The following is a 13,870-nucleotide window of genomic DNA, read 5'->3' on the forward strand; positions in this document are numbered from 1 at the left end:
CAGATATATCAAATTATTGTTTATATTGAACAGTCACAACATCCCCTTGAAGATCACATGCAAACCATAGCAATATTCAGCGCACCGCACTTCTGGAAGCGGCACTTCTCCTAATACTACCTACGCATCGCAGGCGGTGGGCGCATCCACAGCATCACAGGCTGCCACGCACCTTTGCGGTCACAATGCGTGATGATCCTCTGTGTGCACATTGGCTGTGTGTGCCCCACGTGTGACGACAGGTGCACCACGGACTCGCGACAAGAGATGTGCGTGACGGATGCAGTGCAGTGGAAACTTTGGAGCACCTGCTCCTTTGCTGTACAGTGTTTGCCGATGCTCATCGTGGTACGCTCGCGGCCTGCAGGGCACGCTCCCAGACGCCCTCACGATGCCAATGTGGCCGCAGGGCAGTGCATGCATCTGTTCTCAGCTAGGTAGCGACGTGCAGTAACCGAACGCTTCGCACGTGCTACCTTGGATGATTATTAACTTGACAACCCACTCCAGCTGTTGTATATATTGTGTTCTGCGCGTGTGTTCTTCTTCCTTCATTATGGACATCACACATGCCCGACCTGCATATATGTTATATAGCGTAGACAGAATACTTTTATATAGCACCTCTCTCTCTCTTTATATAGCACCTCTCTCTCTTTATATATAGTACATTTTATATAGCACCCCCCCCCCCCCCCCCCAATATCCTTCCTGCCTGTCCCCTCATCTCTTTCATTTCATTTCTCCAGTCTGCCTGCTATCCCTTTATTTCCGCTGCCCCAGTTCAGGTGCTTCTATAGTGATGGCAGACGCCGGGGCTAGCAAAAATCGTTTCCTTCCTTTTTATTATTATCTTTAAAAATAAACCACTACTACTACTTCTTCTCCTATTCTCCTAACGGCACTCTTCGATCACTTTTCGCGCGCAGAGACAGGTTGGCTGTGTGGCCTTTGGCACCTGCTAGCAGTGCCATTGCTGCGAAAAATATGTGACGAGGTGAACATGAGCTGTATTTGACAGTAGGTAACCTTTGGTCTCTAGCAATCATTTTCCATGCCATATCGCTGTCATGTAGTGAAGCCAACCTAACTAACTAGAGCCTAGCGGCAGCCCTCACCTAATGTGCTTCAAGGCTTCACTGCTAAAGGCTTTGCGGAAATCAACTGTACCTTAATTTTAATTCGATTATTGTAATCATACTGTCCTGGTACCAGGATATGATATCTTATGGCAGGCAGTGACTAGCTCCAGAACACCGTCTGCTGCAGCTTCGATGCGAAGCAGGTTAGGCCTAGCAACGTCTAACGAGCAGTGCACTATGCTGCCGTGCAGGACGCTGCTGCAAGAAGTGTGTTACTAGCGTGTGCAATGTATTCTCGCTTCTTGGTTACGGATAAACATATCTATTGCCTTTTTTATATATCAAATGATTAATATATCAAATTATTTTGCAATCCTTCTCAGGTTCTGACATCTTTAACGACTGATGCACTGCCAGTACACCAGCAAGCGGCACGTCGCTGCAAGAACTATGCCACTAGTGTGTGTGCAACGCATTCTTGCTTCTAGGTTACAGATAAGCGTATCTATTGCTATTTCTTACATATAAATTTTCGATACATCGAACTCTTTTTGCGATCCTCTCCGAATTCGATATATTCCTGTTTGACTGTTATGAACTCCACACACATTGTGGTGCACAGCTGATGCCACCTCCACAATGCTGATGAAGCTGATCTTAAAGGTTTGTTTGTTTATGGGCGTTTAACATCCCAAAGCGACTCAGGCTATGAGGGAAGCCGTAGTGAAGGGCTCCAGAAATTTTGACCACCCTGGGTTCTTTAACGTGCACTGGCATCACACAGTACATGGGCCTCTAGAATTTTGCCTCAATCGAAATTCAACTACTGCAGCCGGGATTGACCCCACGTATTTCGGGTCAGCAGCCAAGCGCCATACCCACTGAGCCACCGCGGAGGCTTGATTTTAGAGGATTTTGAATGCCAAAACCATTGGTGTAGCAGCTCGCACAGCCAGAATGCACACCCCAGAAATGTGCTTTCAGTAACAAAGGAAAGCAAACTAAACTGCACAACACATTTGTGTTCTGCTTGCAGATCTGGGTCTGAAAAGTCTCAGCACTCTCCAAAACGGCTCACTTCGCTTTTCCAGACTAAGCGGAGTATTCAAATGCAGTGTGCTTTCTATGGAGATACACTTCAACTTTCTACTCACACATTCAGAGACACAATACCTAATAATGACAATTTTTGGCCCTAATTATGGCACACCCAACTCCAGTCTCACAGCCTGCATGTTTTGACGATGCAATAAAAAAAAACAATTCTCTGCACACTCTCTCCCACAGAAGAGGAAATTTGAATGCAGTGGCAAACATTCTGTGAAGCAATGTAGTATATATTTCATCTCACAAGTTGTTTGCAGCACTATGAAAGGTAGGGCTCTCTCGTCCAATCAAGGCCAAGGAGGGCAACAAATAGTCCCTCAAATATCTGAACAGTGGTGCGACTATTTTTCAAACAATTATAGCAGTAGTTGAAAAGGTAGCTGAAGATGGTGTTTTGAAAGTTAAATTAGCCAAGAAAGTCGGCACGAACAAAGCGCTGCAGAAGCCTGCTGCAAAGTGGTGCGCCGCCATTCATAAACATGGCGTCCGCCGAGTCAACCGTGTCTCTTGCATGCAGCAGCTGGAGACTGGTGCTCTTTCCTTCCTGAAGTAAGGCGTGAAGTTGGTCTAGTTGGTTCTTGAGTTCAGTCATTTTAAAACTGCACGAAGAAGATGAGACGACAAGACGAGGCACAAACAGGACCACACAGGTTGCAATTCTGCACTTTGCGTGGTCCTGTTCGTGCCTCATCTTGTCGTCCCATTTTCTTCGCGCAGTTTTAAAATGACTTCCTTCCTGGGTAGCCACCAGTTGCGGGATAAGGGGTGCGCAGGAACAAGTTTTGCAGTGCACACAGTTCTGACTGGCTCAAACCTCCGCAGCCTTTACAGCGCTGCAAACAACTTGCGAGATGGAGTATAGTTATGGATCTCTTGCAACTTCGCGTGCAAAGTGAAAACAAGATTTTAAAATAAGACTTCAGGGGAATCCCCGTTACAGCTTCATCCACAAATTTAAGATGCTCACCTGTCTTCACTATAACTGTACTCGTCCACTATTTCAAGGCTATCTCCGTCACAGACTGTCACAGGGTTGCCTTCCTCGTCCACATATTCTACACTGGCCACACCTCCTGTAGTAGTGTCCTCTGTAATTGAAAACAGACATGGGATGTACAGCAGACACCCTGAACTAACTCACAACTTATTAGGAATGCATTTTGTAAGGCACAAGAAAAAAGTAGACAAAGATGTAAACGAAACCAACCACAAGGGGCAATTGTTTTGGCAATGTTTTTGTCCAAATTTCTTTGCACATACCTTGAAATGCATTCTGTACCACATCACAAACTAGCCCATTTGTCTCTGTTCACTCATCACTATAGTCGGATACAATTCAAGAACGAAGCGGCAAATGCATCTTAAAGGGGACCCCACAGCCAATAGCACTGACCAATTCTCCTCTCCCCTTTGACCGATCCCCATGAATCTGCTAGTTTGAAATCGCAGGGGGTGACAGATGCATGGGGAAGAACTAAGGCGTAATCGTATTAACCATGGCATCATGAATATCAGTAGACGGCACTGGCTGGAAGTCCTTTGAGGGGCATCTGCCGCTTCGTCAGGCAGTAACATGCATGGCTTTTACTCATATTTGCGCTACCAGGATAAATAAAAATGAACATCAAAGAGATTGCACTCACGCTGACCACTAGAAGGTGCTTCGTCTTCATCCAAATCAAGCAAAGCATTCTCATCAGCAATGTCAAGCTCATAATCTTCCTGAAATGAGTAAGCATGTTGCACATCACCAGGCTGCAAAGTGCATTGAATTGAAGCCATAAAGTACTGCAGCGGCTAGGTAGGTTTTAAATGCTTTAAATCTCATGGAATGCAATTATGCAGCTTTAGCTGTCAATATCAATGCAACCTTCGTGTTACCTTGTCAGTCACTTAAACTTGCATTCTTGAGAACTTATTTAATAAAAAATTACCTGTCCATCTTATCAGGGAAGCTAGATTTCTTCCTGTGAACTCAAGGAATGCCAATAACATCACTGCCAGTTCACCGATGGTGAAACCTGCAAACGTATTATTTAGCAGATGTCACACACTTAAATTAATGCGACTATGAGTTCATCTGAGGATAAAGACATGCTTTGAGCTCCTTCCTGTCTTTGATTTTGAGGTCGACGATCTTCAAATACGTTCACCAGCATAAGACTACAGATCATGCTCTCCTCCAATTCATTGTGCCATGACGAAGCAGCACACGCCGGACCTGTGGCGCGGTACCTATGTGTAAGGAAGCTAGTAGGACAGCAATGACGCTCACCTTCAACTGGATGTCATCGTCCAAAATGTCATCTTCGGCGATTCTGTAAAATATTTTAAGTGACACAGCCCCAACGGTCAAGGCGCGTTTTCAACCGTCTGCAGACAGCAACATATCAAGCGCTTTTATAGATTCCCCATTCCGAAGTTGTCCTCCACAAGCAAATTACCGCGCATTCGTTTACTACTCAAACAGAGTCCGAAGAAAGTCTGAAAAGTTGCCTTACGTGTACAGCCGCCTAAAGCAACACAGTTAGTTGTGTCAGAAAGATCAGAAAGGAATTATATAAACAGAAAGACATAAAAGATATTCAAAATTGTTTTGTTTTCAACGGAGAATGAGCACAACACACACCTTGCCATGTCTCTGAAAGGTTAGGCTTCCGAGCAAGGATCCTGGAGTGCTCAGGCTTTCACTTCTACGAAGCCACTCAAACTTGTGCTCAGTTTGTCACTAGCCATCAAAACTGTACTTATCGGTTTATTTATTACTACAATAAGTGTTACCTAAAAATAACTCGCGTAAAACAACGACTCCATGGCACAGCCCCATCCGATTACAAGACCTGTTATAACGGGTCTCATATACCTCAGAGGAGATGGCGCCACGTACAGAACTATATTTTTGTTTATGCGAGGTTTAGTGCCTCAAAAAAAAAAAAACAACTTTTGTCAACGTGTGTCAAGTACCCGAAAAATTTTATAAATGTTTCTCAACTATTCAGCCACAGCCTCAACTCTTTCCTGTTCTACGAGCACATGTGCACGTTGTCTCCCACTTACTCACCGCTTCTTTTACAGATGGCCTCGAGGCAGCCTTCGACTACTATACCTTCGACGCATCCGCCGTCCGCAGCCCAGTTCCAGCTCCCGCAGGATGAAACGTTTTTACAAGCAGCAATTGGGTTTCGTTTGAGTGGAGGGGGACCCATATTCCAAATCCATTCCAATGTAACTCAGACGGGGCATGCTCTTACGGTTTTTTTTTTTTTCCCCAGGCTGTGCATCTTCACCTAAACAGAATTCTCAATCTTGCTGCTTTTAATAATAATGGTTTTGGGGGGAAAGGAAATGGCGCAGTATGTCTCATATATCGTTGGACACCTGAACCGCGCCGTAAGGGAAGGGATAAAGGAGGGAGTGAAAGAAGAAAGGAAGAGGTGCCGTAGTGGAGGGCTCCGGAATAATTTAGACCACCTGGGGATCTTTAACGTGCACTGACATCGCACAGCACACGGGCGCCTTAGCGTTTTTCCTCCACTGTTGCTTTTCTTTTTGGATTTCGTTATACTGTATTTTTTTGTGCCACACTGACATATTGCTTCTTGATACTGATCCTTCTCCAAACTATGTAGAATAGACAGTGCACATGTGTGTCTGTCATTATGGCTGGCATTGAAAAACGCATTGAAAAAATGAAACGCTGACAGCTGCTGTCAGAAGAAGCTTGACCAGCATTTCAAAAAGTGTGCCACAAACGTCGTATATGAAATTCCCCTGCCCTGCGGGAAATCCTACATTGGCCAGACGGGGCGTTGTGTGAACGACCGGTGAGCATGCAAAATATATAGAAAATAATGAAGATGAGCGACTTGTGGATCACTGCAGGGCTTGCACCGATTGTATTCCACGGTTCCGTGATGCGAGGATTCTGGGTTAAGGCAGACACCAGACATCGCGTGAAACATTAAGCCTTCTACATCAAGAAAGCGGGTCCGAACTGTATAAGTGGCACATCGTTTTTCCTTTACGATGCTGAGCTGTAGTTTCTATCGCGCCAACTCTGATGGACTTTTTACTTCCATGTTGCCTTGTACGCGTGCGCATGCGCGCGGTTTTGGATAAACAGTGTTGTGCGTTTTTATCGTGAACACTTAAAAAAATTTCCCCGCCCCAACCGCTGGCTCATTTGCCGTGAAACTGCACACAGAGCTTGCGTATTATGGTAACTTTTGTATCGTAGAAAGTTTGACAACGGTACTTACTTAGTTAAGCCGTGAATGACGCGAAAACGTAATCGTCTACGTAGAGATCGGCAACCAAAACCCGCAGACGACGCTTTTCCGCTGAAGGGCGGCAGTAGCGCCATCTGTTTTCGGCAGTAGAAAGCGTCACGACAAGGCCGCCGAGCCGACCGTTGCAAACAATATTCTTTGAAAGGTAAAGCCTCTTTAAATCTGTTGTTCTGATATTTTTACCGCTCAATTAGCCGAAAATGTTGCAAGCGCTTCAGTTGAAGTAGACGAAACTGCCGGAACGGCATATTCAAAGGGCCGCGCTTCTCGAAACGCTCGCCTCGGCGGCCTTGTCGTGATGCTTACGACTGCCAAAAGCAGATGGCGCCACTGCCGCAGTTCAGCGAAAAAACTTCGTCTGCGGGGTTTGGTTCGCCGATCTCTACGTAGACCGTAGACGATTGCGTTTTCGCATCATGCACGGCTCAACTAAGTAAGTACCGCTGTCAAACTTGCTACGATACAAAAGTTACCATAATACGTAAGCTCTGTGTGCGGTTTCACGGCAAATGAGCCAGCGGTTGAGGCGGGGAAACTTTTTAAAGTCTTCACGATAAAAACGCACAACTGTATACAGGGACGCGTTTTTATGTGCCGGATTTAAAACAATTATTGTGCGCAAAATACTGGCCAAATCGAGAGCAAACACCGCTCTCAAGGTAGAATATTATTACCTAAGTTGTTTTAGATCTAAATAAACATGGGTACTTGCCTGTATTTGGTGGAATTGGCGAGAAACGGTTCCCGGCTACGAGTACAGTTTTCGCAGACGCGAGCCAAGCAGCCGGTCTCACAGGCAGCGCCATCTGCCTGACGGCGAGACAGGCGACGTCTCAACTCTGTGGATGCGAGAAGCGGGCCAGTTGCCTCGATGTCCGGCAGATGACGCAGCCTGTAAGACCGGCTGCTTTGCTCGCGTCTGCAAAAAACTGTACTCGTAGCCAAAAAGTCTCTCGCTAATTCCACCAAATACAGGAAAGTACCGATGCTTATTTACACCTCAAACTACTTAGGCAATAATGTTCTACCTTGTGAGCGGTGTTTGCTCTCGATTAGGCCAGTGTTTTGCGCACAGGAATTTTTTAAAACCCGGCATATAAAAACGTAAGTTCCGGAGTTCCCGGGTTCGAACCCGACCGCGGCGGCTGCGTTTTTATGGAGGAAAAACGCTAAGGCGCCCGTGTGCTGTGCGATGTCAGTGCACGTTAAAGATCCACAGGTGGTCGAAATTATTCCGGAGCCCTCCACTACGGCACCTATTCTTCCTTTCTTCTTTCACTCCCTCCTTTATCCCTTCTCTTACGGCGCGGTTCAGGTGTCCGAAGATATGCGAGACAGATACTGCGCCATTTCCTTTCCCCCCCCCCAAAAAAAAAAACCAATTATTATTATTATTATAAGTCGAGTGCTTTCACTGCTTTCACTCTCATTAAACAGCTTAAGTGAGCGCCCGTGGTGTCGTCTTTCTTGTGTGTGTTATTTTGGCACAGAAATCGTTTTAGTAAGTTACGTCACACGGAAACTTAAAATACCTCCGAAAGCAAAACATCTGACAGCCGGCGCAGTAGCTCAGTTGGTAGAGCACCGGACGCATAATTCGGAGGTCGTGGGTTTGGCTCCCACCGGCGGCATGTGGCTGTTTTTCATCTGATTTTCTAATCAATTATCTTTAAGCAATAAAATATTCACTAATAATTTCCATTGATCAAAACCACACATTAAAAAAAATCCTACGCTTCTTCGTTTCTGTGGCTGTGGCCACAGAAACGAAGTGTATATATACAGTGTTGTGCATTTTTATCGTGAACACTTCAAAAAATTTCCCCGCCTTAACCGCTGGCTCATTTGCCGTGAAACTGCACACCGGGCTTGCGTATTATGGTAACTTTTGTACCGTAGCAAGTATGTGTGTGTGTGTGCGTGTGCGTGTGTGCGTGTGAGATTCTTGGCAGGTGATTGATCAATAAAAGATAGTCACCAGAAATTGAAAAACATAAGAATTAAATCCTGTTATGTTTTACCATTTCTGGTGATTTTATGGAAGCCAATTAACAGTCACCGAAACCAAGGGGCATAGGGGAATAATAATAATTGGTTTTTGGGTAAAGGAAATGGCGCAGTATCTGTCTCATATATCGTTGGACACCTGAACCGTGCTGTAAGGGAAGGGATAAAGGAGGGAGTGAGAGAAAGAGGTGCCGTAGTGGAGGGCTCCGGGATAATTTCGACCACCTGGGGATCTTTAACGTGCACTGACAATTCGCACAACACACGCGTGCGCCTTAGCGTTTTTCCTCCATAAAAACACAGCCGCCGCGGTCGGGTTCGAACCCGGCATAGGGGAATGTTTCTATTTTTATAAAGCAGCAGAGTGGACAGCCGTCGCCATAGCTTAGTTGGTAGAGCACCGGACGTGAAATTCAAAGGTCGTGGGTTCGGATCCCAACGGCGGCATGGTTGTTTTTCTGCTGCTTTACAAGTAATTTTCTTTAAACAAATTCATTGGCATTACACATTAAAAAACAAAAGAAACATCCCCCTGTGCACCTTGGTTTCTGTGACCGTTGGCTTAATTCCTTCGTATGTTTGTCAAATGAGCCCCTTATTTCCTTCCCTTGTGTGTGTGCGTGCGTGCGTGTGTGTGTGTGTGTGTGTGTGTATTGTTGCGCCGAGGAGTTTGACAAAGAGGAGAGAAGCGCGCGTAGACTGATTTGGGCTCTGGGCCGTCGGCGACCAATTAAACTTTCATTAGTAAAGCTCTCACCTGTACTAAAGCCATTTCATCCTCTACAATCCTCTACATTTGGTGGAGGTGCTGGGTACACACGTCCTGGATTCGCCAGCACCCCGTCGCAGCCGCCATGTAGCAGGTTTCTCACCTATCTCGCCTCAAGAGTTCCTCGCATGCAGTGCCTACCAGCAAACGAGGCAGACTCGGGTACAGCGACGTGACCAAGAGACGGCCTTGTTCTATCAGCGAAAGCCGCGTACATTCCACGGCGAGACCGAAGAGGACGTTGAAGAATGGCTTCGACATTATGAGAGGTGCAGCAAGTAGAACCGTTAGGACTCTACCGCCCACCTGTACAACATAGTTTTCTTCCTTGCTGGCACGGCTAGCTGTGACTTGGTTTGACAACAACGAGGAAATTCTTACGACCTGGAGCCGATTCATTGAAGAAATCAGCAAGTCCTTCGTAGATACTCTTGCGAAGAAGGAACGTGCTGAGCAGCAACTTTCCCAGGGAGCCCAGCTGCCTGGTGAAACATGCACGCGATACATTGAGGAAGTCTTGAAACTTTGTCGCGTTGTCAACCGGCAGATGCTAGAAGATGACAAGGTAGGGCACCCTCTCAAGGGGATTGCAGAGGACGTGTATCACTTCCTTATTTCACGCGACCGCCTTGCCATGGTCATAAAGCAGTGCCGTGCATTTGAGGCGCTTAAAGAGGCTCCGAAACACATTTTCAGTGCATTGTTTTGCCTGTTGGTTGCATAGAATGAGTTATAGTGATGCTATTAGCATCGGTCGTATGGCATATACTGCGATTTTTAATATTTTAATTAGCTCGCAAAACAAATTCGTGGCGCTGACGGTGTAACCATACAGTGGCGGTTTTTAGCAGCGGATATGACATCACTTAGTGCGAGCTTGATGATTGGACAGAGAGTAAATATACTGCAAATTGCGTTAATAACTAAAGATACGTTTCGTCAAGTTTTTGTGTTTTATATTACATTAACAAAACCAACTTGTTTGCCCTAGATAAAAGCACTGTAAATCAAGTAAAACAAAAAACACGCCACCAGAGGCACTGGCTACTTTTTGCATCGTAGGACTTTGTGCCTCTCTATAAACATCCTACGACCTAGCACTAAACACTTATGGCTACTCTGTATGTATCTTAGAGCGGCTTTTCGGAATCGATCCGATCGAGCCATTGCACTCTATAAGCGTTCGTTTCGGTCCCAAGGAAGGATGCATTTGTTTCACATTTAGCAGGCAGTGCGCATCGTCAGCTTGTGGAGGATCACCGAGCAGTGCCAACAGATGGCGCCACGTTCCCATCAACAGCGCGCGCTCCTTGCTCGCCGTGGCCAACCAGCGCGCTAGGAGCGACGGGCGTTGGTTGGCGGTAAGCAGCAACGGTACGTGCTATGTGTCTGATATCTTGCGCAGACTGTCACACCGTCACAGTATCTCGCGCTCGAATTCGGATCCATAAGTAAGGGAACGTCACTGATCAGTGTTCCCTTCTGCGCCGTCGACGTGACGGTGAAGCATAGCTGGGTCAGCTGGGCGTTAACATGGTTGTTGTAACCATTCAAACGACGCTGCCAGCCTTGGCATGAACGAGTTTCAGAGAACAGGCAACCATGGAGTGCAAACTTCCGCCACTTGCTAAGATAGGCTGTTTTGATTGGTCGCGCTGATTGTCGACATTGGGAGAGTGAAATGGGAATGGGAAGCTGCCCGAAAATCGAGTTGAGGGCAGCATTTCGTTTGCTTGTATTTTGAAATTTCTTCCTTGAATAACTCCCGTTCCTATATATCGATCCTCGTAATTCTTTTTGAGTCAGCATCTGTGTGACATAAAGAATCCATCTGAAGCGTAACCGGCATCCGTTCAAGCGGTGCTTCGCAGCGCCTCCGGATAGTGCCCAAATTCGGCCGCCTTTCCAATGTGACAACAGTCGCCAGCATCGACATCCCCGAGCCAGAAGACATCGCTTCTATAGTCAGGAGGATCATACGCAAGGAGCTGGCTGCTCAGCGTCAACGTACAAATTTTGGTCTATCCTACCAACGGACATCGATGTCCATGCCATCATGGGAACAGCGCACGCCATGAACTGCACCAAATAACAATGGACCATGTTACAACTCTGGCTCTGAATGGACCCAGCAATCGTCGTCGCACCCTTATTTCCAGCAGCGTCCATCTCATCCTGATAAAGTGCCTTGTGGTGCACCTAGTAGCGCGTCCGTCGTCTCTCCTCAACCTCCAAGGGATCCTGCTACGAGCTTCCAGAGCTGCAAGCCGCCCATATGTTACGGCTGTGGGTGCAGTGGGCATATCTCCCGCTTTTACCCGCGTCAACTTTCTCGACTCCCTGCACAATGCTCACCACGCTTCAAGAAAGAGGCCCAGTGGGAGCAGCTGCCCGCTACCTTCCATCGGCCTCCTCCTCCCCAACGAGGTGCACGCAATGACTCCCCTGTCTCAGATCGCAGTATCAGTCCGCTGCCGCAGCGACAAGGCCGTTCACCATCCCCCCGTTGCCGCTTCGTTTCTCCACTGCTGGGAAACTAGGTGGTGCGACCGATGGGGGTAAGGTCGCCGGATGGTCAATTTCATGAATACCTCTGCCTATCCTCATGTTAAAGAACAAAATGTCAGTGTGTGTTGACAATGTTGAAACGGATGCTTTGGTTGATACTGGTGCTGCTGTGTCAGTTATGAACCTTTCATTTAAGAACCACCTTGGACACAAAGTTGTTTGTGTGGGACAGAACCGGTGCATTTTGTGGAGCTGGGGGTGAAACTTGTAGTTCCGGTTGGCCTGTGCTCAGCTTCAATTGTGCTTGGTGATGAGTGCTACAGAACAGAATTCGCTGTGTTAAGACGTGCCACACATGACGTTGCAACATTTGACTTTAGTGGCAATGAAATTTCTTTGAAGTCGAACATTATTCCCGCGTTAGTGGATAACGTATCCCGTTACCATGAAGGAGTTCTCTCCCTGACGGAAGAGAACTCCTGCTGCTGCCTGCGATGACGGCAACATTTGTGCCCGTGAAATCATCCAAACATTTCGTGGGAACACACTCAATAGTCGTCTAGCCAGATGTTTCGAACGGGGCGGAAAAAGATGTTTTGGTGCCACGTGCCATCATGGAGGCGGTGGGTGGTCATGCACACCTCTGGACTGTGAATGTGTCAGAGGAGCCTGTTCGTCTTCCTTCTGGTCTAGTACTCGCGAGATTTGAGAACCATGCGACCTCCACCATTGAAACTATTTCTCATTGCAGTGAAGCCGAGCAAGCAACGTCTGAATATTGTGCCGCACTTCAGCACATGGTCAACAAATCGCTCCCGTCTAGTGAACGCCGTACCCTGAAAGACATTTTGATGGATCATGTCCAAGTATTCGACTTTGCCTCCAACGGATCTGGTAGCCATTTCCCAGCCTCTCGACTACAGCTTAAAATTGACACTGGAAACGCACCCCCTGTCACGACGCAGCTGGCGTACGTCGTGGTAAGGCGTGAGGAGGGCCACCGAAGGGGAGCAGGGGAACGCGCCGACAAAAGGGAGAGGCTGTCAGGGCGGCGTCGCACGCGAGTGTCGGGAGCCTCGGCCTAAGCGAGGGGGAATGGTCCGATCAGACGCATATGTCGTGAAGGGTTTTTCTTCCGCTCGTTGTGGCATTTTTCTAGTTAGCCACGGCAGCTTGCTCAATGGGCCAGCGCCGGAGGCGAGCGGGCATCCGGGCACCCTAGGCCAGAGCGGCTAACAGGACGCATGTGTCATAAATGGTTTCTCCCCCTTCGTTGTGGCATTTTTCTAGTTAGCCATGGCAGCTTGCAGCGAGCCGTGTGTTCGATATTTTGTGCTTTTCTTTTGTGTTGCAAGGCGTGTGTTTTATATTGTGTGCTTTTCTTTTGTGTTCTGATATGTTGCGTCCGAAATGTGGCGGGAAAGTCACCTATTGGCTGAGGGTGTAGTTTTGGTGGGAGGACAAGGAGATGGGTGCGCGGTAAGGAGAGCGCGGGAGGTTGGTTGGTGGCAGCCGGACAGATCGGTCGTGTGCGGCCGGTGGTGGTCCCGGGGTCGCAGAGTTGGAGAAGCGAGTTGCTTGAGCGGCGGCTGGGCGGGTTGGCCGTGTGGTGGCCGACAATGGTCCGGAGTCGCGAGAGTGTTGGAGTTTTGCCTTTTTTTTAGTTAAAGTGGAGAGGCCGAAACCTGTCGGCATATGTAAATAAGTTTTGTAACTATTGTAATAAATAATTTTTTTGAGGGAAGCCTTTCCAAGTGCCAACGTCAGAAGACCTGCACTCCTGTCTCAAACTCACCAGTCGCGAAGTACGTCCCCCGGGTCACTCACGAGACCCGCCCTCTACCACTCCACGTTAACATCTGGATGCAACAACAACATCGCACTACAAGAGAGAGGGGGGAGAAACAATATCGTGACTCCCCCTATTCGCCAAAAACCTTACAGAGTATCTCCGGCTGAGCGCAAGATAATTGAAAAACAGGTGGACGACATGCTGCAGAAAGGAGTCATCTGAGAGTCTTCCAGTCCGTGGGCCGCGCCTGTGACCCTAGTCCGGAAAAAAGACAATTCTTGGCGATTCTGTGTTGACTACCGTCGTTTAAATGCGC

At 47.5% G+C, this 13,870-nt stretch overlaps 1 protein-coding gene across 9 annotated transcripts in view; it reads right to left on the reverse strand.

Moving 5' to 3' along the window:
* Nucleotides 1–5,036, reverse strand: part of LOC144125731 (uncharacterized) — an 85,198-nt gene extending 80,162 nt beyond the window's left edge. For 6 of the 9 annotated variants that reach the window (XM_077659383.1, XM_077659382.1, XM_077659380.1 and 3 more), the window contains exons 1-4: nt 4,819–5,024; nt 4,465–4,507; nt 3,833–3,911; nt 3,157–3,277 (exon numbers count right to left, since the gene is read on the reverse strand). In XM_077659383.1, coding sequence (XP_077515509.1) covers nt 3,157–3,277; nt 3,833–3,911; nt 4,465–4,507; nt 4,819–4,826 — 251 coding nt within the window. In that variant the 5' untranslated portion in view covers nt 4,827–5,024. Of the gene's footprint in view, nt 1–3,156; nt 3,278–3,832; nt 3,912–4,464; nt 4,508–4,818 lie in introns of all 9 variants that reach the window. The other 3 variants (XM_077659379.1, XM_077659386.1, XM_077659387.1) reach the window with 3 other exon arrangements.
* Nucleotides 5,037–13,870: the final 8,834 nt, after the last annotated feature.

The sequence above is a fragment of the Amblyomma americanum genome, chromosome 3, assembly GCF_052857255.1.
Source record: "Amblyomma americanum isolate KBUSLIRL-KWMA chromosome 3, ASM5285725v1, whole genome shotgun sequence".
NCBI lineage: Eukaryota > Metazoa > Arthropoda > Arachnida > Ixodida > Ixodidae > Amblyomma > Amblyomma americanum.